This window comes from Ochotona curzoniae, unplaced genomic scaffold, assembly GCF_017591425.1.
Source record: "Ochotona curzoniae isolate NIBS_2020 unplaced genomic scaffold, NIBS_Ocur_1.0 contig_2688, whole genome shotgun sequence".
In the NCBI taxonomy this organism is placed as follows: Eukaryota; Metazoa; Chordata; class Mammalia; order Lagomorpha; family Ochotonidae; genus Ochotona; species Ochotona curzoniae.
This window is the reverse complement of record NW_024465553.1, coordinates 12,877,464-12,904,541: the sequence shown is the minus strand read 5'-3', so window position 1 is coordinate 12,904,541 and position 27,078 is coordinate 12,877,464. Positions and strand designations below refer to the sequence as shown.

The 27,078-nt window shown below is 41.6% G+C and overlaps 1 protein-coding gene across 1 annotated transcript in view; it reads left to right on the top strand.

The window, feature by feature from the left end:
• TSHR (thyroid stimulating hormone receptor) overlaps nucleotides 1–24,879 on the top strand; it is a 76,455-nt gene extending 51,576 nt beyond the window's left edge. The window contains exons 6-10 of the mRNA XM_040975584.1: nucleotides 1,244–1,321; nucleotides 3,035–3,103; nucleotides 11,122–11,199; nucleotides 21,371–21,559; nucleotides 23,399–24,879. Of these exons, the coding sequence (XP_040831518.1) occupies nucleotides 1,244–1,321; nucleotides 3,035–3,103; nucleotides 11,122–11,199; nucleotides 21,371–21,559; nucleotides 23,399–24,812 (1,828 nt within the window). The 3' untranslated portion in view covers nucleotides 24,813–24,879. The remainder of the gene's footprint in view (nucleotides 1–1,243; nucleotides 1,322–3,034; nucleotides 3,104–11,121; nucleotides 11,200–21,370; nucleotides 21,560–23,398) is intronic.
• The last annotated feature ends 2,199 nt before the right edge of the window (nucleotides 24,880–27,078 follow it).

The window sequence follows — 27,078 nt, the reverse complement described above, 5'->3', positions numbered from 1 at the left end:
AATCAGGCAGCACTGAGAAATGCTCCCTGGCTCTCGCACCGAGGGGTATTGATAAGCCAGACAGGATGTCTTTTCATAGAGTTACAGAGATGAGGAATTCTGCTTGGGATAAGCCCAAGGCGAAATGGAAGAACAGAGTTAACAAAGGTTGTGATAACTACGTTTCTGAGAAACTTTACAATTAAATGTGAACAGAAAATTGCCTAGATGAGTAGAAAAGATTTTGTCTTTACACGGGACAGCTGGAACAACTGTCTTAATTATGCAGGAGAGAAAAAGCGTACAGAAACAGCTGACAAGTTCAATTTACACTACTGAATTGGAAAATTGTTGATAATTTTTAAAATCTTAAGTTTTGCTAGAAAAAATAGATCGTAATTCTTTTCTGCAGAGCTGATAAAAGTATAATGACTTTTCAAGAAGCTCGGCTGGTAGAGAAGGATTCAGCTGTGCATCTGCCTAGCAGAGCTCTGCAGGCTGAGGACATGATAGCAACCTCAGGAAATGAGATCTACAGACCCATTTTTCTAGAGTCCTCTATGCACATTGGAAACTCTACATGATGAATATAGAGTGAGAGATTAGAGGACCCAGCGAGAGGGCCTAGTGGCTAAAGCCTTGCCTTGAAACCGCTGGGATCCCATATGCACACTGATTCATGTCCTGGTTGCTCCAGTTCCCATTCAGCTCCCTGCTTGTGGCCTGGGAAAGCAGTCCAGGACAACCCAAAGCCTTGGGACCCTGCATCAACATGGGAGACCAAGAGGCTTCTGGCTCCTGGGTTTGGATTGGCTCAGCTCTGGCCGATGCAACTACTTGGGTGGTGAACCAGTAGATGGAAGATCTTTCTCTATGTATTTTCTTCTTTCTGTAGATCTGCCTTTCCAATAAAAATAAATAAATAAATCCTAAAAAAAAAAAAAGCACCAGAGATTGAAGGGATGTCCCTGAAATCCATATACTTCCCTTAAGATAAGGATTAAGTTAAGGGCCTCAACCTACAGCTAAAGCTCTCCCACTCACTGCGCATGTATGACTCTTAGGTTTGTGTCTGTATAGGATGGCTCTCACTACCTTTCCAGACCTCTGAACCACCAGTTGTTATGAAGAGTCATTTCATTTGAAAGAAAATGATATTAAGCAGGTCACCTAAGGGCATCTGTGTGACAAGAGCCCCAGCTCTAGAATGAAAGCATTATTACATCAAGTATTTTTCCTGTTTGTTTTTTGTCCTTTCTTGCAGTGAAATCACGGACAACCCTTACATGACTTCAATCCCTGTAAATGCTTTTCAGGGACTGTGCAATGAAACCTTGACCCTGTGAGTATCACCGGTGCCACTGCTGCCAACAAATGCATGTTGTTTGAGCCACCGTCACATTTTTACAGGGCATCCAAGAACCCCATTATGATAGGCACTTCACAGAGTACAGACTTTTCCATCGCTAAGAGTACTGCCTACCATTGCTCGGTGTGGCTCTAGAAAGCACGCGGCTTCTGTAGCAACAGCCCCTCTCTGCCACCATAAAATAAGAGCAGCACACACAACACGTTAACTAACGAGCGTGTCTGTGCTCCAACAAAATCTCATTCATAAGAAAACCAGACAATGCACCAGGGACTTAGGGTGACATTCTATCCTCAAGTATACTCATTCTACGGAATCTTTGTAGAGCAAAATTAAATGACTTCCCGGAGGTCACTGAGTTATGGTTACCAACGGTGACGGACTCGGCTCTCACACTTTGGCTCAGTAAACATTGAACTCCTGTAAGACAGTACTGAGCAGGAAACATAGTGCTGCTATGCACCATGACTTTTCCAGAGCTTGAGTGAGTGTTATTCGCCCAGTGTTCAAAAAGTAGCTGCCTAATCAGAACGATCCTAACGGGGGAAAATTGAATAATAAAAGCCTAAAAGGTGAGTTAACTTTCCAGGCTGGTAAAAAAAATTCTTCCTGTTGTATTAGTTCTGAAGCAGAGTTAGGACTGTGTCTGATAGATACTTCCTGTTTCAGGACCACTGTCCAAGTTTGAGATGGGGGCGTGTTTTTGGCCTCGTCACCCCAGCTGTCTTTGTGTTCAAAAGACAGAAAACATGAACAGGAACATGTCTACCACCACAGTGTGTGCCCCTATTCCTGATACGATACGGTTGTATCTAAAGTTCATACCCCCGTATCTTTCTTCTTCTCTGTTTTCCCCTTTCAGGGCGTACTTTTCATTAAGTTTTTGTTTACTCTCTGAAATATAACTCAAAGAAACTTTGTAATGTCAGGATTCTTAATAAGGTTTGCACAAATAAAAAAAGATATAATTCTCACAAAGGAGCTCTAATTCAAAAAATCAATACTGTCTCAGGCTTTGTGGCTGTGTCCCTGGATATTGCAATCCTAACTCAGGATACCTTTGCAGCTGGGACTAAACTATGCAATTGTTCAATACAAAGCAACAACAAAGTCTGAGGCTATGTCACAATTGTCCATAATTACATTGAATTAATACAAATTTTAGGATATTCCTTTTTAATATGTTTTATTTCATCCTGGCAGCCTTTTTGTTAAGTACTATATCCCATTTTCAAAGAAACTGAACATAAAAGGAAACTGTGAAATATTCCAAATCATCTAGATATTAAATGGCAGATCAGGTCCAACTCTAAATTTGGCATCTCTTTGGTGCTTCTTGGTGCATTAGTAGAATTTACATGTGGTAGATTTTAGTGGTTTTTTAATGCTCTCCTAGAGTTGCCATTAGGACTGGCCACCACTGTTGGTTGGCATCTTCATGGAACATTATTTAAAAATGCTTAATGCATTTCTGAGGGGAAAAAAAACACCATTCTACAGTAGCTAAGTCTAGAGAATGAAAATTCAAACCAGGAAATAGTTTTGTCCTTGCAAAAAATGTAATGTCAACTTTTCTTGTTACATGGAAAACTTTGTGCAGATTTGTGACCCTGAAGAAATGAAGCCCAACCTGCCAGCACCTCTTCCCCCAGTCACTGACTCCCACCCTCTCTCTGTTATTTGCAGGAAACTGTACAACAATGGCTTTACATCAATCCAAGGACACGCTTTCAATGGAACAAAGCTGGATGCCGTGTAAGTTAAGGGTAGCCATGGAAACGGCCACCCTTCCTCCCCATCCCACCCCCCAGAAGAACCATCTAGAGGGTTCAGGATTCTGCTGAGAGATAGCTTCTCACAGAGAAGCACTCAACCCAAAGTTAGTATCAGCAAGACTTGGGAATGACATAGAAAAACTTGACAATGCCAACAGTACAGATTACTCAAAATGGGTTCAACTATAAACCCTAAAACTTTTTTATCTTCAATAAAACCTAGAAGCATGATGCCACATGTAGTTATTGTATGTGTGTGTGTGTTAATATAACATAGTGTTTGTAGTGAAAGGGTGTGTTTAAGCCCAAAGTTTTTCAGAACAAAAAGTGGTTAAGATGCAATTTTTGTTTTCTCGTTTAAAACAGAGACTCAGAGAAAATTGCAGAGATACACACAGAAAGTTAAAGCAAGGGCTCCCATTAACTGATTCATACCCTAAATATTCACAACTGGGCGCAGCTGGAGCCAAAGGCCAGGAACTCAACCCAGGTCTCCCACATGGGTGGCATGAATCCAAGTACTCAAGCCATCACTTGCTTTCTCCCAGCAGCGGGAAGAAATGCATTAGCAGTAAGCTGGAACTGGGATTTTAACCAGCACTCAAACCCAGGGACTCACATGACTTAGTGTCTTAACCACTATACCAAACACCCCAGCCTAGCCTATCAATCATCCTTAATGCATAATTACAGGAAAAGTTTAAATTACTCAATGGAGTGACATGAATGCTTAGAGGTCAAATTTATTTACAAAATTAGAGAGATCTTCCTTCCATTTTAAGTGTGTGTATCTCATGCAGTCATTTATTTTACCATATTTATTGGACACGTATGTGCTAGGCATCATATAGTACTTGTGGCAACAGAAAGATGAAAAAAAAGCCAATGTTCTTCCTACCCAAATTAAACATATATTAGGGTGGGATTATAACAAAGCTATGAGTATCATGGATCAAACAGTACAGAAAATGTACCCAATCTGAAATACACATCTCAGATATTATTAAGCGACTGCTAACATCCAGTTATATTGGCTTCCTTGCTTGATGATAAAAACAAGATTTTCTCTAGATTTGTACCATGGTTTGTCATTCACCATTTTATTGCCATTTACATGACTCTCAAACTCTGTTTTCCATTTTGATTCAACTATTCCTGGAAGTCCTAGCAATTAAGGAGATGAACTTTCTTATTCTGTTTTTTTGTGTGTGTATGTGTGTGTGTGAGTGAAATAGGGTATTGGAACTTAAAATAACTGAAGTTGTTTGTCATGTGTCCCTTGATGTTAGGGATATATTCCAAGCTGGTTCCTTAGAGAATTTTGTCATCGTGCAGACATCAGAGTTACACAGACTGTGATGGTTCAGTCTAATATACAAGTAGGTATATACAAATGACAGTGTCATGACAAATCAAGAAACACATGAGAAAATGATGCAATCAACAGATGTAAACACACGACATATGGGCACAGATAACATTCTATTTTAAAATAAATGATTCCTTAATAAATAGGAGTACACTCTAAAATAATGATTAAACATTGGTGGGAGTAAGAGTTAGGAGCCTTGTATCCCATTTGAGAGTACCTGGGTTCAACTCCAAGCTCTGGTTCTAGAGTCGAGTTTTCTGATATTACAGACCCTGGGACACAGTGGTGATGCTCAAGTGTTTGAGTTCCTGCTATCCACGTGGGAGACCCACATCACGTCTCTGGCTTTGACTCAGTCCCTGTTGTGGGTATTTGGGGAGTGAACAACTGATGAGAACTCCTTTTATCTTTCTACTTTTGTGTGTGCATGTGTATGGGCATGCCTGTGCTCAAGTAATTGTGTATTCTTAGTAATGATAAAGTATACCTCCAAATAGTAAATGCAGAAACCATGAACATTTGTTTATCCAGTATCATATACTGTACAACTACATATGTTATACTTTCATATAAGCTGGCAGAATAGTTTGTTTATAGCAGTTCACCAGAACCCCATGATTAATACATTGTGTATAACATTACAAAGCTATTATGTGACTAGGTGATAGAAAATCTCCAGTTCCATTATAATCTTATAGAGCTACCATAATATACGAAGCCCAACACTAACTGAAATGTCATTTACTGACACATACTTGCACTTGGAACACAAAGATTTTAGAAGACTCCCTAGTCTTCTAGATGTCAGGAGCATCAAGAGGCTACCATTGCTGCAACAGAGAGTCACATTTACATAAGGCGAGAGTAGATGCAGTGAAGAAACTGCAGCTGGGAAAGCCAGAACTCCTGAATCCAGTGACTCAGCTCTTTTTGCCTGAACCAAAACTATCTTTCTGAAATGCTGAATGGGAAGAAGAATCCAAAACCATGAGTACAGGGTGATTCATTTCTCAAAGCTTTCACAAGTGAAAGATTTTGAAGCCAAAGATAAGAATCCACACTTGGAATTATCTGCTGCTTTAGCTTGCCATATTTGGTCACTTGTGGACATGGCCTTCATACTGTCAGCTATCACTTCCAATGACACAGTTTGAATTACAGAATCCAGATTCTAAGATCTATAAGCAATGGTTCTCGTATTGGTTACAAATTGGAACCACCTGCAGAGCTTTGAATGCAACGATGCTTTGCAGTTTTTGCCTTGATCTTGGTCTGGATGCAAGCAGCATTCAGCTGTGTCTTGAAATGTGAGAACAGCCCAAAGCAACACCTAAACCAATGAACATGGCTTTGTTGCAGTAGAACTTTACAAAAGATCCTGGTTTCAGAATTTTGGTCTAGATGAAATTGTTCAGTGGGGATGATGACTTTATGGTAAAATATGAAGTCAGTTTCTCCCAAGTCTTGGTAAAGGTCAAAGATCAAACATGAGTTGAAGATAAGAATCTGGGTAAAATATTTCAGGGTGGTGAAATTCAGTTCTGATCATTATAGAAAACAAAAATCTTTTTCCCAATCAATACTTGGAATGCAAACAAAGCAGTTACAAAGCAGTGTTCTCTATCTTGTTTTAGCCTAGCTTTCTGATTGATAGAAACTCTTTTTTTACAATTAAATACATCAGTAAAAATATTAAGTAAATCCCGTGTAAAATTAAGACTATGACCATATTATAAGCAGCCCTTGGACTAGAGGAAGACAGATTGAGTTATAGATAAAGGCAAAACAAAAAAGATAAAACTATGATGGCAATAATGAAATAGTATTCACAGTGTTTTTAACCTAGGTAAGTTGCTTTTGGTTTCAATGCCGTTGTGATTTTAAACTCAAGTAAACAGATCCTAATAGTGTTCAAGAATTGCAGATAACATATTATTAGCAAATTGGTCTTTTCTCCAAATGTGCATTCAGATATCTTTAGTTTCTAATTTAGGATTAAAAAGAAATCATCCTTCATCATCCACTTCATGGCCGCTTGCTGAAATTAGCAGGTTTGACCTCATTTACACTCATTTTTAGAGAGTAACATTGCTAAAGCCAAGTTGGACAAATTCCACTTGAGTCCGAACACTGATTCCTCAGGAGCAATTGAGTAATTAGTGAGAAGTTCATGAAAATGATGGCAGATGTGTAAGACATGCTGACCTGTGATTGCACACAGAGCCAAGCACATTGTCATCACTCAGATGTGAAATTAATAATACAAGCATCCCTTGCTCAACAGAAGTTGAACTCCACTCACTTGCAGGTTAAGTCATACATTCTATCTTTGGGACCTCTTTTCCATTTTGTGTCTGTCTACACAATCTGCATGACTATGCTGCTTTTCCCACCACGTTTTCTATTGTTAGACTGTAGCTTCCATCTGCTTGTAAAGCTCTGAACAAGAAGGCATATCATTCTGATGTTCTTATGAAACTATCAAAACATAAATCATTAGAAACAGAGAGATCAACACAATTAATATACTAATTAGCATCACACATTATCTGATTAGAAGTGAAACACAACAGCTTAAAGCACTGGGGGAAATGATGACAGAGGAGATTATAGGATTAAACAGAGTATTATTTCTCACAGAGTAAGTGTTTGAACAGCTTGTAGGGAATGCTCCAAGACTGGCTTCCCTTTGCCTGCTGAAGGCTTGAGCACTTTTTCACCTGTTACTGTTTATAAACAGGTGTCCTTATTTCTGCAACTAAAATGTTTCCATGGAGCTAGGCATGGCTCTTCTAATTATCTGAATAACAAGAGCCATGGGAGAGAACTCCAGTTTTCCACTGAAGTGTTCCCATGTGAGTCTCACAACAAGACTATATTCCAGCCCAAGTTTTCCCTAAAGGGACTGTAGATGTACAGGCTGAAATTCCTTTTTAGATATGAAACAGATCCTAAAACTCCTGAGAACCACGTCTACAGCACATTTCCATTCTACAGTATGAGACTTCATCTCTGACATCCTTGCTGCTCAACATGACATCCAGGTTGCCTCTTATCTGTGAATTAAACATGGGACTTTCATTTATTTCTTCAGAAAAGTCTTTGTTGAAAAGCTGCTGTATGCTGAGATTGAGACCAACAGAACTCTTTCTTTCTCTCTCTCTTTCTCATACACACACCACTACCACCACCATCACCATCTCCTGAGCTTATCAATTGTGAAATCCCCCCACCTTGTTCCTGACCATCTTTTTGTCAACTACATTGTCTTCCTTAATTATGAGATGCATGAGCTTTGATCAGGGCAGGACTTCTCAATCCCCTAGATAGAAATTCTGATTTTCCTAGAAAAATCATTGTTTCTTCAAGAGTCATAACCCCCCTCAACAATGATCAGTGACTAATACACACACATACACATACAGTGATGTCTGTCTTACTTTTTAAGGAATTACCAGTTCTTACTTTTTAAGGAATTACAAGCCCACCCCAGCATTTAAATATGGAAATCCTGACTTTCAAGCCCAGGGATGTTCTATGCCATATATCCTGGTTTCCTGCTTCAATGGTGCTTGAAGGGACCCCTGCCTCCTCCGACAGCCACCTGCATGGAGCATCCTTGGACTACCCTCAAGCCCATCTCCCCACACAGATACTGCCTGCCACAGGCCCAGGTCCCCTCCCAATCTGCCACAGGTGCCACAACCACCACTGAGAGTCAGAGGCCTACATCCCCCCCACCACCACGTGTGCCTGGAGCTCTGTGCTTGCTGCAGCCACCTGCCTTTGTGATAATGCAGCTTCGAGGAGCTTCGCCAAATTCTCACAATGTGAGAGGAATGCTGAAAAACTGAAGAAGCTATAGCACCAAGCAGATGGCAGAATCTTCCTTCAAGACATCAAGGAACCAGAGGATGATGGCTGGGAGATGGGCGCAATGAAATGAAGTATTATGACACTCAGGAAAAGGCATCAATCACAACTAGAACTGCATAAACTGGACATGGACAAAAAACCTCCACTGCATGAGTGCATTGAGATGGATTGCCTGAATGAGTATATGAAACTCATCAAAAACTTAGGGTGACCATTTAATCAGAATACACAGTGGGAGCCCCCAAATCTGGCATGGTGGAGTATCTCTTTCACAAGCATATTTTAGGACATAATGATGAAGAGAACTAAGCCTGCAGCTCCTGAGCCCAAGAGAACATGATGATTTCTCTGGTCACCAAAGAATTATATGCATATTGGGGTGCCCTTTTGCATACATTATACTCAAACATCTACTCAAGTCATTTAATTCACACAATTCCTTCAAATATAGAAATTTGGTACCCTCTTTCCCACCAACATCTCTTACTACAAATCTTTATATTCTCCTTTTAGTTCAATTATGTCTACCTTCTACTTCTAAGGACTCACTTAAGTGATCCTTCCCCTATAAAACGGTCGTTGGCTAACGTATAACCCACACGGCCAACCATTTCTGATTGAGTTCTTCAAGCTGATTTGTACTATATGGATTCCCAAAGAATCAGGGCAGGTCATGGTGAAGGAGTCAGATGTACTTAGACCGACATTCTTAGAATGTATTATATAATAAATAGAACTGACGAAAGCACTTTTTCCTGTATATTAAAGATTGTGGGAATCTGTTTCTCTGCCTTACTGTCTTAGCTGAAGATGGGAGGGAGGGGCAGAAATCTGAATCCAAATTTAAAAGGTAAATAGGCGGCCTGAGGCCACAATGCAGGTTCCAGCTCCAAGCACCTAACTCTGCAAGAAACTGAGCACCCAGACAACCTGGGGATCTTAAGGAACACAGCCCCTGCAAGGTCAGTCCATCTCCACTCAAGTTGGCTGTACCTCCTCTGCATTCCTCCCCTCCCCTCCTGGACTCTGGCTGGCTTTCCCAGTTTTAAATCTTCTGCAGTGTTTCTGGTAAACCACAGTGCTTATCAACCAGCTTTCTTATCCTCAAGGGCGTATTACATATCAGTTGAAAACACTGCAGCATTGGACAAGCAATAATTTAGTTTTACAATAATTTCTCATGATGAGAGCAAGTCGATTTCCACTTGCAGCAGTCAGAGATGAAGAGGAAAAAACTGAGATGAGCTTACCAGCTCTTTCTTAATTTTCAACGATCTGAGAACAGAATGTAACCTGTGAGCTGCAGAGTCCAAAGAATACAAAAAAAACATGTCAAGCCAGGGCAGCCCTTGGGCTGAGCTCAGTTAAAACAAACAGTGCTGTTCAAGATCTTCTCTCCAGATGTCTTCATCAAGGCAACTTGCCTACCTCAGTTGTCACTACCCAGCAATCTCCATGGACAGAGTGGCTTGAAGGACAGTGATCAAGTGGGTACTGAGATTGGAACCTTAGATGGCAACAACCAAGAGGGTACCTGTTGGCTGCCTTCACAGCTCCATCAGACCTTTCAACATGAATGAGGTTAATGGACTCTTATGTCAGATTTAGGTGCTCACCCACTACCTGAGGAGACCATTTTGGGGCATTTTTGATGGTTATCAAGGTCAACAATGACAGTCATCCAGCTCAAACAACCTAAAATAAACACCATGTCACCATATTGCAAATGTTCTGTTCTTCTGTTCTCCATTATGTGGCCATCAGTGGTTGGTTGACTGTACCTACCTCACTCTGTTGGAGGAAAGAGGGGAGCTGCAAGCCTCTGGAATTTGGGAGAGGGCCAGTGAATGGAGGATCTTTCTGTCTCTGTCTCTTTAGAAGCTATGCCTTCTAAATAAATAATTTTTTAAATCTATTTATTTATTTATTTAACAGACACAGCACCACGATTGTCTGGCGCTGGGTCAATGATGGGCCAGGAACCAGCAACCCAGTTCAAGTTTTCCACCTGAGTGTCAGGAACTTAAAGACCTGAGCCATCACTGCTGCTTCCCAGTGCTAGCCATGGCAAGCCACTCAGGTCAGATGCCATATTCGCGACTCAGACACAGGCGTCTGGACATGAGAATCTTAAACACTAGGCCACACCTCTACTTCCAAGTAACAGTTTAATAAAGGAAGATTTTTCTTTAATTGAATGGAGAATATACACACTTTAAAAAAATCCCCTGCTTATCTAAAATTCAGATTTAACTGACACCATGTATTTTTGTTTGCTAAATTTATCGATCTTATCCAAAGAAAAGATCATCTCTGGCACTCTCCATTGCCTCTCAGCACCCTCACCATTTCCATTCCCCCATTTGAGAGTCTTCTTCCAAAGGATAGGGAAATATTGATCAATATTTAGAAACAGAATTTAAATCAGTTAGTACTGAAATGGCTTGAAAAACACAAATGTCATTTGCCAGGAAAAAAAAAGAAATTTTAGACAACTTTGCAATTAAAATATACAAACTAGATCACAAATATGATCACTTTTGAAAAAGAATTTGGCCTTAGTTAATACGTATAAACTCTGCATCATTGGAATGTATAAAAGTATTGAGTGCTTATATTTAGAAGGGAAAACGTCTTCCAGATTCTTCAAAATACAGCTAATAGCTAAGGATGCCATTTTACTTTAGTATTTATGCTAATTTGATGTGATTGCCTAAACTTACATAATACTGTTATTTCTTTCTCTCTAGTTACCTAAACAAGAATAAATATCTAGCAGTTATTGACAAAGATGCATTTGGAGGAGTATACAGTGGACCAACCTTGCTGTGAGTAATACCTTAAAAAGGACATTTTAGTGGGTTTTTTTTTTTTTTGATAGAGACCTTGGGAGTTGACACTGATGTTGAAGGTGAAGAATGCTGTTGCCTCCGGTAAGGCTTTCTAACCGGTCTCCCCTCACCTGGCTATGAAGGATGTTGCCTGGAATACAGCTCTATTCTTTCACACCCAGCAGGTTCCAACCTCCAGCATGGCATCCAGTGCCTAATGAAGCAGTCACATTTGTGTGGATGCTCATTGAGCAGTTGTCATATGTCAAGTTCTAAGACCTGAGGTCTACAGATAGGGGGACAGTGACCCGGACATTGCAGTGAAAATCTATGTGAATCTGTATTTCCCAGTGGCTGCAAAAAGAACAAAATACAAATGTTAGTCTGATTTGCACCTGAAAGACCTTGCAATCACTGGGGAAGATGGGACATAAGCTTTGAAAAACCGGAGTGAAAACCCAACATAGTCATGCTTTTCTTTGGATTAACATTCTCACGTCCTATGAGTGACCACCACCATCTTCTTCACTCTTGTTCTGCCTTGGTTTAAATCTTGCTCTTATACGTACAGTCTCTAAGTGGAACACAGCACACAAGAGATACTCAAGACAATCCAGCAGGGACAAGAAGGAGTAGGAGGGGCTGTGTTTGTATTTATGCTTTTAAAAATCTGAACAAATTTAACTTGATGAATGGTTGTTCAGATGCCTGCTGGCCATCAGGAGCCAGACAGGGAATGAAGCATCCTGAGATGAGAGAATAAGCCAGTATCGCAGGGGATGGACAGCTTCCCATTCCAACCCTAAATGATTTCATTTTACTTTTAGATTGAATGCAGCCAGGTGAGTGGGTTTATAACTGTATGCCCTTAATATAGACATAAGAAGTCACAATTATCTTGAAAATTATAGTACTGCGTAGACGTTCACAGTACTCAGAAGTATTTTGATTTTTATTATAAAAATACAAATAAAAATGGTAATATTTCTCATGATTAAATCTCTGTTGATGCTTTTTTTTAATGTGAAATCAGTCGCTTTAAGATAAAGATGATTCAGTGAAAAACTGAATTGTTTTTCCAAAGTAATTTATTCTTTGGGGAATCCTCAGAAATAGGTATTTGGATACACCCCATATTGTATGATTTTTCTGATGAAAACAGTGAATGCCAAAACAGCCTGGTACTGACATAAAAATTGATGAAGGGATTAGTGGAGCAGAATGAAAAATACAGAAACTGGCTGGCAGTGTGGCACAGCAAGTTCAGCTACTGCCTTCAGTGCCAGCGTCTCGTCTGAACACCAGCTGGTGGGAGTCCTGGCAGCTCCCCTTCCAACTCAATAATAACGCATCTGGGGAAGCAGCCGGAGATGGGCCAAGTCCCTGGGTGTCCGCCATCCACCTGGGAGACTGAAAAAGGACTTCAGGCTCCCAATTTCAGCCTGACCCATTCCCGAATGAGGCGCCATTTGGGAAATGAACAAGGGGATGGTAGAATTCTCTCCTCTCCCTCTCTCTCTCTCTCTTCCTATCTCTTTGTAACTTTGCCTTTTAAATGAATTAAATAAACCTTTTTAACGAGTATGCATAAATTCAACTATAGATAACAATCTGAATTTTGACAAAGGTGCTGAGAACTTACATTCCAGAAAAGACAGTCTTTTTATTAAATGGTGCTGAAAAATCTGGACACATTTATGCAGAAAACAAGTTAGAGTCCCACTTCTATACATAGAAATCAACTCAAGATGCAATAAGAATTTACATCTTGGGCCTAGCACAGTAGCCCAGTGGCTAAATTCCTCACCTTGCATGCACCAGGATCCCAAACGGGTGCTGGTTCTAATCCCAGCGGCCCCACTTCCCATCCAGCTTCCTGCTTGTGGCCTAGGAAAGCAGTCGAGGACAGCCCAAAGCCTTGGGACCCTGCATCAACATGGGAGACTCGGAAGAGGCTCCTGGCTTTAGATTGGCTCGGTTGCAGCCATTGCAGTCATGTGGGGAGTGAACCAGTGGACAAAACATCTTTCTCTCTGTCTCCTTCTCTCTGTAAATCTGTGTCTCCAATACAAATTAATAGATCTTTTTAAAAATTTTAAATCTAAGTTTAAGACCTGAGGGGCCTGTGTTGGAATGCAGTAGGTTAAGCTGCCCTCTGCAACGTTGGCATCCCATGTCAGAGTGCCAGTCTGAGCTCTATGACTCTGCTCTCAATTCGGCTTTCTGCTAACGCACCGAGGTGGCAACAGGAGCTGGCTCCAGAACTTGGGCCCCTGCCACCCACAAGAGAGACCCAAATGGAGTTCCTGGTTCTTGGTTTTGCGGGTCCAGACCCCTACATTAAGGCTATTTGGGGAGTGAAGCAGTGCATGGAACCTCTGTGTGTGTGTGTGTCCTTCTCTTGATATTCTGTTTTTCAAATAAACAAATATATATGTTAAAAAAAAAACTGAAACTGAGAAACTGCTCTGAGCAAACATGGGGGGACAATGCAAGTCATTGTAGTAGGCAACATCATTATCAAAGACTCCCAAAATTCAGGCAACAAAAACAGAACTATGTAAATGGATTATACCAAATTCAGCTTATTATACTCTTATTTAAATGTAAAACAACTAAACTTTAATCTGTAATTACATCTTCAGATATTAAGCCTTTTGGTATCATGTTAGGCATTGACATGTCAATATGTATCTTGATGACCATCTACCAAGAGGTTTATTTTGAAAGTTTACTATGTATAAGTGATCTTATTTCTGAGTATTTTCCCCCATCTCCTATGATCAACAAATTATCCAACTTCACCTGTGCACTGTCTGTTTTCATGGTTATTTCTCCAAAAAAGAATTTAAAGCAGGCAATCTGTGTTCAAATCTATTATATTTCATTTGGAGACAAATAAAAAAAAAAAAAGTCTAGCGATCTGAAGAGACACCTGACCAAAAACAAGCAAAAAACCCTCAAACCGTAAAAACAAACAAAAAACCACAAATGGCTACTAAGTACATGGAAAGATGCTTATTTTCAATACAGAAACGTATGTAGCAATCTGTGTTCCAATCTGCTTTTGAAAAGATGAAAATCTTTTCTGCTTAAGTTTGAAACTTTGATGACATTTCACTTATTGATTTTTAATCAACACAGGCAGTCTCATTTTCCATTTTTATGCTTTCTATTTTTGACTGCATTGTTTTCTTTTACCTTATTTTGAAAGAGAAGCTTTTGGTGTTTATAATCCCAAAGGAAAGAACATACTGAAATACAATGCTTTCCACGATAACCAGTGTTCTCTAAAGTCAACTTGCATAACCCACCGTGGCAACCGTCCACCACTGCGACCTGCTGTGTCGTGATCGACCCACTTCAGTGCCTCCTAAGGAGACAGGATGGAGTTTTTATCACATATTTCATCAAAAATAAAAGTCAGGAATAAACTTTTAATAATCTTAGTTGATCAGCTTAATCACATGAAAATCCCCCCCCAAAAAATCACAGCACTATCGTGTTTATTTAGAGAAAACACGTCTTCCATATTTTTTTTTTATCCTTTACAGAATCACACTGCTAGCTGGCTGAGGCCTTAAAGGGGTTCTGTCCAGCACACTCAAGTCCACAGTGGTGCTGAATCCATCATCTTTTATGTTGGTCCTGGACAAGATTATTTTTCACTGAGATGTCATTTACAAACAACAGCATGCTGCTAGCTGGCTGAGACCTGGTCTCCTATGGTGGTTTTGACATACAGTTCTCTAATTATTGAAAATAAGCATCTTTTCATGTACTTAGTAAACATTTATGGTTTTTTTGTTTTGGTTGTTTTGGGGGGGCGTTGCTTGGTTTTGGTCAGGTGTCTCTTCAGAACTCTAGACTTTCTTTTTATTGCTTTGTCTCTGACTGAAATATAATCCCACACTGACACACTGCCTCTGACAAGTCACAAAATCCACCCTGGTAGTTATGTTTGCCCTTTGAGTCTCAAAGAAATAAACAATCATCAAGACCATGGACTCTTCATTGGTTACAAATGGCATTAGCCTGATGTTTTTGTCACCATGGTCATGGTCATGCTGATGCGTGTAGGCGTCAACAAAAGAGGGATTCAGCACTGAGAAGGTCATGCCTGTATTCTAGCTTTGTTTCCTCCTGTTACTGGGTTGTAGAACATCGACCTTACTGAGGTACAACCTGAGGCCAGCGCTCCCTGGCAGGCCCCATTATGCTATGTAATTGTAAACTCCATGAAATTTCACAGGTCCTGGAAGCAGTAAGTGAAAAGAAATGTAATTACACAAAGTCAAATGGGAGGAAATAAGGGTTGTAGTGACATAGGCCCAACAAAGCTATTTTTGCTTGCACATAACAGACTTTAAGATTAGTCACATACGATCATTTGACTCTTCAGACAAGCATTCCTAAGTTGATCAACAGCTGCTGTTGAAACCTCAGTGAACAAGGTAGTGATTTCTGTTATTTTACAAATCAGTTCACCATGTTCATCCTCTCCCTCCTCAGATCCTCGTGAAAAGATAACAAGGGGATGTTTTAATATGCAGAGATCTCTAAGGCAAAGAAGATGATTGGGGGTGCATCCAAGGTCCAGAAAACTGCGGAATTCTGAGAAACATGGGCAGGCAGAGGAGGACGGTGAGACACGAAGTGCTCCCACTGAACCCAGGCAGAGGGAGCTGGCTTGTCCTGCAGAACCCTGGGCTTTCGTGTTGAGAGGAGTGGTAGGTGGCAAGAATGAGATCACGATACTGAAGACAGAAGGACTAACTGGAGATCTAAACCTGGAAATACTAACATTTACCGCATTTCTGCAAAATGGCATCAGACAAGCCTTCCCAAGCTGTAGATTTATAAAGGTTTTTGCTTGTTTTTGTCTTTGGAAAAGAAGCTTAAAAAGCCCTAACAGAGAAAAAAGACATCCGCAACCCAAAAATTTCAAGTCCAACAAAATAATGGCTTGCTCGTTGTCCTGTGTGAACATGTAATCATGAAGCACCAGACCCCCCACCCAAGGTGCTTCTAACGTGAGCAACAAAAGTCAAGGTAGGAGGAAATAGTCCTGGAAAAATCAAAGACATTGCAAAGAATAGAAAAGAATTTTTAACAAAGCAGTACTCATAACTCGTGACCTGGGAAAAATCCGCTTGTCTGAACCACGTAATGATACTAATAATACAAGCCCTATTGAGAGCACACTACCAGCTACTGTTCAGCAAACACCAGCTGAGGGGACAGTCAGCCCAGGATGCAGAGCTGGGATACCAATCCGGACATTGTAAATGCACCACTCCTGCCCCCAAATGCCATGGGGTGCTTTCTCAAGTATACTGGTTTTAAAAGAAAAGGAAATAATAAAATATTCTTAAAAGTTGGCCATACATTTTAAAAATATAGTCAGAGGATTACTGCTACACATACTGGCAAACCAGGGTAGGGGGCGGGCCTGGTGGGGGCTATTGTGGGTCGCTCCAACTAGGCTGCAGCTCCCACTGGTTTATGTGAGGGCCAAGTATGTGCTGGGCAGAACCAGGATGGACTGCAACACCCATTGGTTCCAGTGGAAGTCGGGAGTGAAAACAGAACCAACCCAGCAATTACAACCACCAGCTAATCAGGGCGATGGACTGTGCCGGGCCTTGTACTTGCTAGCACATACAAGAAGTTTCTTTGGAGATCTTCCTAATCTAAATGTTGGACTCAGAACCCTAACCAAGAAAAGGGAGAAGACAGAACAGGTCAACCAACCATCTCAGCTATGATGGACTATGTCAATCAGTGGATTTTTCAAAGACCTCATAGTGCTTGGAGTGGCAAGATTGGCAACGATTCATAACTGTTGAAATATCAAAACCACTTAAGCAAGAACCTCAGAGCATACCCTACATCTGGGACCTGGGGAGGGTGGGAAACTGGGTGGGCCTTCTCCCTTAATACCCCTCTTCAAACATGAAGGAAACAATATGGAAAAATACTAGTCTTATCCACTTTCCTGTAGCCCTGGAACCTTTTTACCCTAATTAACTATGTAAAGATTGTAAAAATAAAGAAATTAATAAAATATATATATATATAGTCAGAGCCTTCTGTCAGATAAGAAGCAGTCCAAAGCCCCCCATATCCTACAATGTCTAGAATCTGCAGGGTCTCGACTTTCAGCACGTTGAAATGAAGAATCAAATAAAAGAATTCCTCCAGAGACTTAATGAAAACATTGGAAGAAAGTTACAAGAAAAGATAGACACGTGTTCGGGGACCCCAGAACAGTCTTTTCCACTTCCTGGGAATTCCAGAGGAAAAAAAAAAAAAACAGAAAGTAGGAGGGGACATTATCTCAAGAAGAATTCAAGAAAATGTCCTTGAGTCCTGGGCCCTGGATTGAAAGAACTTTGCATCCTCAGTGAGTAGCTCAGCAAATGGAAGAAGATGTGAAGGTGTGCAACAGGGTGTCTTCATCTTCCATCAGGGAGAGGCGATAAGGAGATGGGTGCTAGCAAATCCATCAGCAGAGAATAACAACTTGAACAACATCCCGCCTGCCACAGAATTACTGGAGGCCAGAATCCAGTAGGGTCAAGATTTGAAAATTCTGAAAAGAAAGGAATACACAACCTCAAATTATAAAGCAAGCTAAAATATGGATTAGTTTAAAAGACAGGGGGGGAAAAAAAGGTTACTTTCACTTTCAGATATTCAAGGACTCAGAAAATAACCTCCTACACAGCCTAAGCAGTTACGAGAAGATAAGATCCTGTGAAATAAAGGAGAGAAAAATCAATGAAGAGGCTATATGAGATTCAGGAAGAAACTCCCACTGGGTAAAGGGCGGCACTTAACTTCTAAGACTTCATTCTGTAGATGTTGCAGGGAACACAGATTTTAAAGATGTAATTCGGGTTTCTTTTAAAGTTTGATGTTTAAATATCTGTTTGAAAGGCACAGTGGCACAGCAGAGGAACAAAGAGAGAAAAGAGATCTTCCATTTGCTGCTTCGCTCTACAAATGGCCAAAAGGATGCTACTCTCCTGGAATATTTTGAATGGACAGGCACACTTCCACTGGGGGATTTGAGAAGCAATTCCTGCCATCTTTTTTGCTTACACCCAGGTTGTCTTATTAAAAGTGCAGAACTTTGCAAGAAAAGTCAAATCTAAACTAAGAAAGGCCAGAGGTCCCACTTGCTTAATCTTGTATGTACAACAGTAGCATGAGCTGAGCACACAGCAGGAGAGCTTTAGGAGGAGCAGCCATAGTGGCCATTTCCTGTGACCTGCTCCTTGCAGCCACAAGCTAAGAAGAAGTCATCAAGGATCAGAGCTGTAGATTCAGGATGGGCATGGTATAAAGAGGGTATAATATGCATGGCACATTGGGAAGCCAGTGCAAGGTTTTAAGTGGCAAAAAGTGGCACATCTCAAAGCATTTGTAGACTACTCTGGCTAGTTAATGGAGAACAGATTTGGAAGATTGTGAGAGACTGGATGAGAAAGGTATGGCTGAATCTATAGTGAATAAATCTATCAGCAATGCTTATGGGCAACCAGTTTGAGTCCCAGCTACTCCACTTCGGCTCCAGCTCCCTGATAATATACCTGGGAAAGCAGTGAAACACCACCCAAGTACTTGGAGTACTGCATCTAAGTAGGACACCTGCAAGAAGCTCCTGGCTCCTGGCTGTGTGTCAAGCCCAGCTCTAGTCATTCAGGCCGTTTGAGGAATAAACCAGTAGATGGAAGGTTCTCACTCTCTCTGCCTCTCAAATATATAGTTCTTCAAAAATGCCATAACTCATTATGTCATAAACATAACCTTTCCAGACATTTTCTAACACCTGTTCTCCCCATGTCTGCCAAACTCCTTCTCGTTCTGCCTAACTTGGACCAACTAGGAATGCCCTAGTTGGGATGTGTTCCTTACAGACACATGGACAAACACAGCATCCGTTCCTCCCTCCTGTATCCCTAATGAGTCCCTGGAAGGTAACTGCACCTGTGTCTGTGTACAGAAAAGCTCCTAGGACATGGAAGTTTCAAGAACTCAACACAAATTGCAGTGATGCATTAGGTACCTGAGTCCCTGCCGCCCATGTTGGAGATCCAAACTGGGTTCTGGGTTCCTGACTTCCATCTGGCCCAGGGCTGGTGGTTGCAGGCACGTGGGAACAGGAAACCAACCAATGGACAGATGATCTCTTTCTCTGTCTCTATTTGCCTTTAAAATGAAATGAAAATAAACATTTAAAAGAGAGATACATGTAAGTTGCTTCTGGAAACCTGGAGACAGGACGTTAGCATACCATGACGATAGCATGGACAACAGAAAACAAGATGCCACTAAATGGCAGCTGAGGCAGAAGAGCAAACTCTAGCTTTTCTATATTATGCTTACATTAAGGCTGGCTTCAAAATTCCTCAACTCTTAATGCCTGAGAGGTTGCCCATTTGCACTAGTTTTCCCAAATAATTCCAAAAACTTGTCTGGCGATCAGATGGCATTAGATACCAGCAGCAACTTTTGTCACTGGGCAAGAATGGGAAATACTAAATTGCAATAGTTTTAAATAAAATGCAAAAAAAAATAGCAAATAATGACCCTCACATTTATCTTCCGCCACAAGAGCCATAATTCTGCAGTATGAGCTTAACACACACGTTTTGTGTTTGTTAAAGACACATTGCATCAGCATTAGACATTTACAATCTACGGGTAAATCCCAGTCAAGTCCAACTACAATCATGTGAATAAAGAACTTGAATATACTGAAATTTCTTTGATAACCAGACACTACTAATTAAATTAAGTATTTTAAAGTATAAATGTGTTTGATAAAGAATAGTCAACATTTTAACTGATAAAATATATAAACAAGTTAAGTTAAATATTCATGTCCTTAGTATTCTTCAAGCTGTTGTTTAAGTAAAATGATAAAGTACAGAGAGAGAGAAGAACAAAAGTGTTAGGCTTGAATCTATGAACTATTTCTAATGACCAACCCTGATGTCTACATAATTCCCAGCCTCAACACCACACCTGACCCCATTGTTTGCACAAGTGATTTGAGTCTCGTGTCAGACTGCTGGCTTTTCTATTCAGCAAATCATGCATACATGTCTTCTTAGGAAATTGGAAGAGGTAACGGTTGTTATGAATTCACAGTGCAAGTGGTTATGCCTCCCAGTTCTGGATTTTAATAATACCATGTTGACTTCTATCAGTGAAAAGCTTATGAGTCCCCAAACCCTAACCCCTTGAGAGACTATGAGCAACACAGCTGTTCCCTTGGAGCCTGTTCGATTTTATTTCCCTCGCCTCTAGAGATCCTTGAATGGGAAATGGTGCTATTTTCCAGAGCAGAACTGACATCTGTTTCAGCATGTATTGTGATGAACAAAGTGCCTGCAGAAATGGTGTTTGTGCTGATGGAAACTGGAATTTCTAGCAATCAGAGTTCCGGGACAATAGTGTAGCTTAGCCACTAACTGAGACGCCTCCATCACTTAGAAAAGGGTTCCTGAGTTTTAGTCTCGACTCTGCTCCTCAACCCAGGCTCCTGCTAACGTGCCGTGAGAAGCAGCAGGCGATGGCTGATGTAGTTACATGCCTGCCACGTGGGGAGATCCAGATTGAGTTTCTGTCTTCTGCTTTCAGCCTAGTCCAGTTGCAGGTGTTCAAAGAACAAACCAGTGGGTTGGAGAACTCTCTCTCAGACTTTCAAATAAGTAAAAACAAAAAAAAGTGCCTAATTTTGTTACCTGACTTAGGCTCCTGACTCCAGCTTCCTGTCAGTACACTTCAGAAGGCACAGAGCATGGATCAGTAATTCAGTTCCTGCCACGATATGGGAGACCTGGATTGAATTCCCAGCTCGTGGCTTTGACGTGGCTCAATTTCAGACATCGCAGTTATCTGGAAAGTAAACCAGAATGATGGGGGTGCTACCCCGCATTTCTCTTCTTCTCAAAGGAATGAATATATAAAAATAGGGATTCCAGGTGACATCGCTTTAGAGGTTTCATACTGTCCCTTTGACTGGGGGCTGTGTATAAAGATCGGAGCAGAATGTCTCACAGACTGCCTTTGGCTTGTCTGTCTTTCTGGCCAGGCACCTGCAGGCTTTGGCTGCTTACCCTGTTTCTGTGCTGTTCCGTTCTCCACTTCCCAGGGATGTGTCTCACACCAGTGTTACTGCGCTGCCCTCCAAAGGCCTGCAGCACCTGAAGGAACTGATAGCGAGGAACACGTGGTCTCTGAAGAAGCTCCCGCTCTCCCTGAGTTTCCTGCACCTCACCCGGGCCGACCTTTCTTACCCGAGCCACTGCTGTGCTTTTAAGAATCAGAAGAAAATCAGAGGGTAAGTGGCAGAGGCCCAGAACAAGGCCATCATAGAATCAATTTCTGGATTGAGGAAACATCCCTGTGGTTTGAGTGTCATGTGGAGAAGAATAAGCAACATCTGTGGGCTCAGGAAATGCATGGGGCACAGTGATGCCGTGTACTCGCAGTGGCTGAAGAAGAGACTTAGGGACAATGTTGGTAGATTGCGATAGGATAAGAGGGGAACAGAGATGCTGTAAGAGTCAGTTGTGACCCAGTTACATAGAATGTTGATGTAATAGTCTGGCCTCCCGATGCAATATGTATCTGATGTCACAACCATGAGGGCAAACTGAGAAACAATGTAAATGCTTGGATTACCTCATTGCTTTGGGCCTTGGGAATCTCATAGCTCGGTGGTTACCTGCATTTGACCTTTTGAGTCAGGTGGATTTGTACTCCAGTTCTGCCGGTTGCTAGCTGTGTTATCCCACCCTGGTACTTAACGGCTCTGAACTTTGAAAATGGAGATCATAATATTACTAGTCACAGGGGATTTCAGAGACTAAATGTGAAACCAAAAAGGAAGTACTTGCAGTGGGGTGATATCAGGCTGCTAACGAGGCTTCAACGTAAGGGTGGCCTTCTTTTCCTCCATGCTTCCTCAGCATGTTGCTTTTCCTGCACTTGTTCTACGTGTTCCTACCCTTCACATCCTGTAAAGTCCCCTGACCTCCTAACTCCCACCTTCATTTGTCTCTGATTCAGTTCCCTTTGACAAATATGAATGTAAGTATCTACTGGTTGACTTTGACACTCACATTTGCACTTGGGAAAAATCAGGATCTACTTGTAGGGGGTAGAAGCAAAGAGGTGCAGACACCCTCCTGCAGAAAACAAGGAATGAGCTTGAGGGAGTGGTGAGAGATCCTACACTGACAAAGGCCAGGTACAGACAGGGCAGCTTCTCGTTAACTCCCAAACAGGTCCGCGTCGCCCAGTCCGCTGTAGATTTTAACCAGATCCCAACAGATGAGTCAACATCTGCCTAGCAGTAAAACCAAGTTGAAAATTGTTCTTCGGTGGCAAATATGATAGGCCAGGAAAGAAGACAAATAAAATCTCCATAGCCTGCACAATGGGCTTATTCATTGATTCAACAAATCTTTCTTGAGCACTTGCTTAAGTGCCTGGCACTGCCCTAACCACAACAATGCACAAGACAACTTCTCTTGCATTTTGTCTAAAGTCTAATCAAGGAAATCAGAAAATAAACAGGCAGATAAGGAACAGCAGTGCTCTGGAAGAAATACACAGAGGAGGGGCAGGACAACTCAGTGAAAAAGAACAGTAACGTTTCCTTTTCAATCCTGAGTAGAGGTAGTCTGAAGTTTTCCAGGCAAAGGAAACACAGAGCTGCAGCTCTGAAAAGGAATCATAACAACAGTAAATTTAGCCACACATTTTGGGCACCCACAATGCTACAGGTACCACTGTAACAGCTTTGGAAAAAGCACGTATCTAAATCTAAACTGTATTCAAAAAAACAGTCTCACCCCATCTTGTAAATTAGTGAAGCAAGGTCACAGATCTGCTCAAGATGAAATAGTGAATTGTAGTACCAGGCTCCAGCAGCCCTGCTTTGACACTGCCGCCCTTAATGCAGTTTGGTTGTGGCTAAGACCCACAGCAGTGTCACTAGCTGTCAGTAGGAGAGAGGAGGTGATAGAAAATTATGTAGGAGAAAACTTCCACCAGATCACAGGGAGTCTCACAGAATCTTGTATACTATCGTTAAGTAGTTTTGATATTTTCCCAAGTGTTGCAAGGACCATTCTTTCTCTTTAAGCAGTGTTTGCTTTCTGTTGTCTTGCAGAATCCTTGAGTCCTTGATGTGTAATGAGAGCAGCATCCGGAGCCTGCGTCAGAGAAAATCTGTGAATACCTTGGCTGGCCCAGCCTACCGAGATTATGAAGAGGATTCCTGGCACAGCAATGTTGGGTACAAAGAAAACCCCAATTTCCAGGATATCCGCAGCAACTCACACTACTACGTCTTTTTTGAAGAGCAAGAGGATGAAAACATTGGTTTTGGCCAGGAGCTCAAAAATCCCCAGGAGGAGACCCTCCTGGCCTTTGACAGCCATTACGACTACACTGTCTGTGGAGACAACGAAGACATGGTGTGTACCCCCAAGTCGGACGAGTTCAACCCCTGTGAAGACATCATGGGCTACAAGTTCCTGAGAATTGTGGTCTGGTTTGTCAGCCTCCTGGCTCTCCTGGGCAATGTCTTTGTCCTGTTCATCCTCCTAACCAGCCACTACAAACTGACTGTGCCGCGTTTTCTCATGTGCAACTTGGCCTTCGCAGATTTCTGCATGGGGATCTACTTGCTGCTCATTGCCTCCGTAGACCTCTACACTCACTCTGAGTACTACAACCATGCTATTGACTGGCAGACAGGGCCTGGGTGCAACACAGCTGGTTTCTTTACCGTCTTTGCCAGTGAGCTATCAGTGTACACGCTGACGGTCATTACCCTGGAGCGCTGGTATGCCATCACCTTTGCTATGCGCCTGGACCGGAAGATACGCCTCAGGCATGCATATGCCATCATGGTTGGGGGCTGGATCTGTTGCTTCCTTCTCGCCCTTCTGCCTTTGGTGGGAATAAGCAGCTATGCCAAGGTCAGCATCTGCCTTCCCATGGACACCGAGACCCCTCTTGCTCTGGCATACATTGTCCTCGTTCTGTTGCTCAACATCATCGCCTTCGTCATTGTCTGCTCCTGCTATGTGAAGATCTACATTACAGTGAGAAACCCACACTACAACCCCGGGGACAAAGATACCAAAATTGCAAAGAGGATGGCTGTGTTGATCTTCACTGACTTCATGTGCATGGCCCCCATCTCGTTCTACGCACTGTCGGCACTTATGAACAAACCTCTCATCACCGTCACCAACTCCAAAATCTTGCTGGTTCTCTTCTACCCCCTGAACTCCTGTGCCAATCCATTCCTCTATGCTATTTTCACCAAGGCCTTCCAGAGGGACGTGTTCATCTTGCTCAGCAAGTTTGGCATCTGCAAGCGTCAGGCTCAAGCACACCAGGGCCAGAGAGCTTCTCCAAAGAACAGCATTGGGGTGCAGATTCACAAGGCCACCCAGGACATGAGGCAAGGTCTTCCCCATCAGCAGGATGTCTATGAACTACTTGAAAACTCCCACCTCACTCCCAATAAACAATGCCAAGTCTCAGAAGAGTATAAGCAAACTGTTTTGTAGGATGGATTCTATAGCACTCACAGTGGTTGGGAGAAAAGGCTATTTCCCGAACATGCGTTCCAATCCCTCAAGAATCAACGCATCGCTGGCCCAACCATTGCCCAGGTAATTTTTCAAGGGACAAAAACTCGTCTCTGGAGACTGCCTTGTATCACACTCATCATTGTCTCCAAGAAGGAAGAGAGGCAATCAGAGGTATACGTGAATTCCAGGTCACATGAAAAGTAGTCTGTACTTTCTGCAAGACTTCTGTTGATGCTGACTCCCTTCTGAGATGACACTCTGTAAGATGTTCAATAAGTCTCAACTGAATGATGTCAACATGGATTTTACTACTTTACATAGCATTTATTCTAAAGAGGTGGCAAATGACAAATGCTACCACAAGTAAAATCAGCCTCATGTTAGCTCAATTTCATGTTTCCTAATGTAACTCAAGAAAGTCTGAGTGTTTGAGGTGCTTAAAACTTAAAAATTAAACACAAGCACGTGAAATATGAAGGAAGAGAAACAGCTAGCTTTGAGTTGTGATTTTTTTTTTACTTTGAAACTGTTATTCATCTCTTCACACAGGTCTACCTGATGTTACCTAGCTTTATGTGTTGCCTGGGAAAACTGGGAAATTTTCAACTTACATGATTGAGAATAGTAATTATTTTTCTTGGCTCAGCTTGCAGGATAAAAGGTGTGAACTCTAGAATGGATTTCTAAGTAGCAACAATTGGAACCATGGACAATGCATGCTCAATCACCTGTTGATTAATAAAGCAAGCTGGAGACCAGGTACCAGGGAGACTTTGAAGAAGTCATTGGGTCACTCAAAATTTGTTGATGTGAAGGGGCTCAATAGCCTCTTCCACTTCAAAAAAATTACATCATTTTCCCTCAAAATATATGTTCCCATGGCAAAGAGAAAAAAGACCTCTAGGTAGAATCTGTGTGCCCCTATCTTGTAGAGTATTGACGCCTTCTCTTTGGAACACAGACTTATGACCCAGGAAGTGTTTTTTTTTTTCTTTTTGTCATGATATTTGAACCAAAAATTCTCTTTAGTGACAAAGTTCACTTGGAACTAAATGATGATTTCTAATGTATACAGCTGTGGTTGTCCAAAACAGACAATTAGAAAACAAGATAAATGCTGATGTTACAATTTTGGGTTATTTGGAGTTACTGCATGACACTGCAGACTCTTCAGAGCTCTTGTCATGAGGGATTCATTTGTTTAGCTATTTCCAATCATACTACAACTGTCAACAGAGATTTCTCCTTCTTTTCTGAAATTGCTAACTCTTTCCAACATGTTTCTCCCTGTGCATAAACGCTTTATTCCCCAATAGGATTTCCTTCTGTGAAATAGGAACTTAATGTCTTCAAGCTACCAGCCACCATAGCTTCTGAACTCCCTGTCATCTGTCCCCAAAAGCAGATATGGCTTTGCAGAGCTCATGAACTATACCATGAGCTAAATCCCTCAAGTCTGAGCTGTTGTTTTAGAAGGGCAAACGGGTCCCCAGCAGGTGCCTGCCTGATGCCTGCCTGATGCACCTGGAAGTTCCCCAGTCTTATCCATCCATTCCCGATGGAGACTTGAACATCATAACAGACGTACTAAAATCTTAGCTTCCCAGTAGTGTGTGACTACAGAGGTTAAACCAGTGTGGTAACTTTTGGCATGCATTTCTCTCCTGTAATATTTTGAAATAGTATCCCTTGATAAATGATACATTTTCAGTAGCTAAACTAATGCTTTGGAAATAGTTTGAGAAAAATGACTTCAATAGAACTGCCACTAAAGTTTATATTCACAATGCAAAATAAATTTATTTTATGTAGTTGAAAGAGCGCGAGAGAGACAGACAGACGGACATCTCCTGTTGCAGGACCACTCTCAGTGGCTAAAATGCCTTTGCTAGAGCAGGCGCTGAAACCAGGAGTTAGGTACTCAATCCAGGTCTCTCACATGGCTGGCAAGGCCCCAGCTGCATGAGCCATCACGCAGGGTGTACACTAACAGGTCATTGGAACAGGAAGCACACTCTGATTTGAGATAGGGCTGTCTCAAGTGATGTCTTCATTGCTGTACCAAACGTGTACCCCTGAATTCTATATATAAATTTTAATTTCTCAGCAAGAGGTATATCAAAGCAATAAAAGTTCGAAAGAAACTAGTATCATCCTCTTCTGATTAGAAAATCAGAGGCTTAAATACTGTTGCATTCTGTCTCAACTGCCCTGACTTCCTGTGAAAAAGTCAGCCGAAATG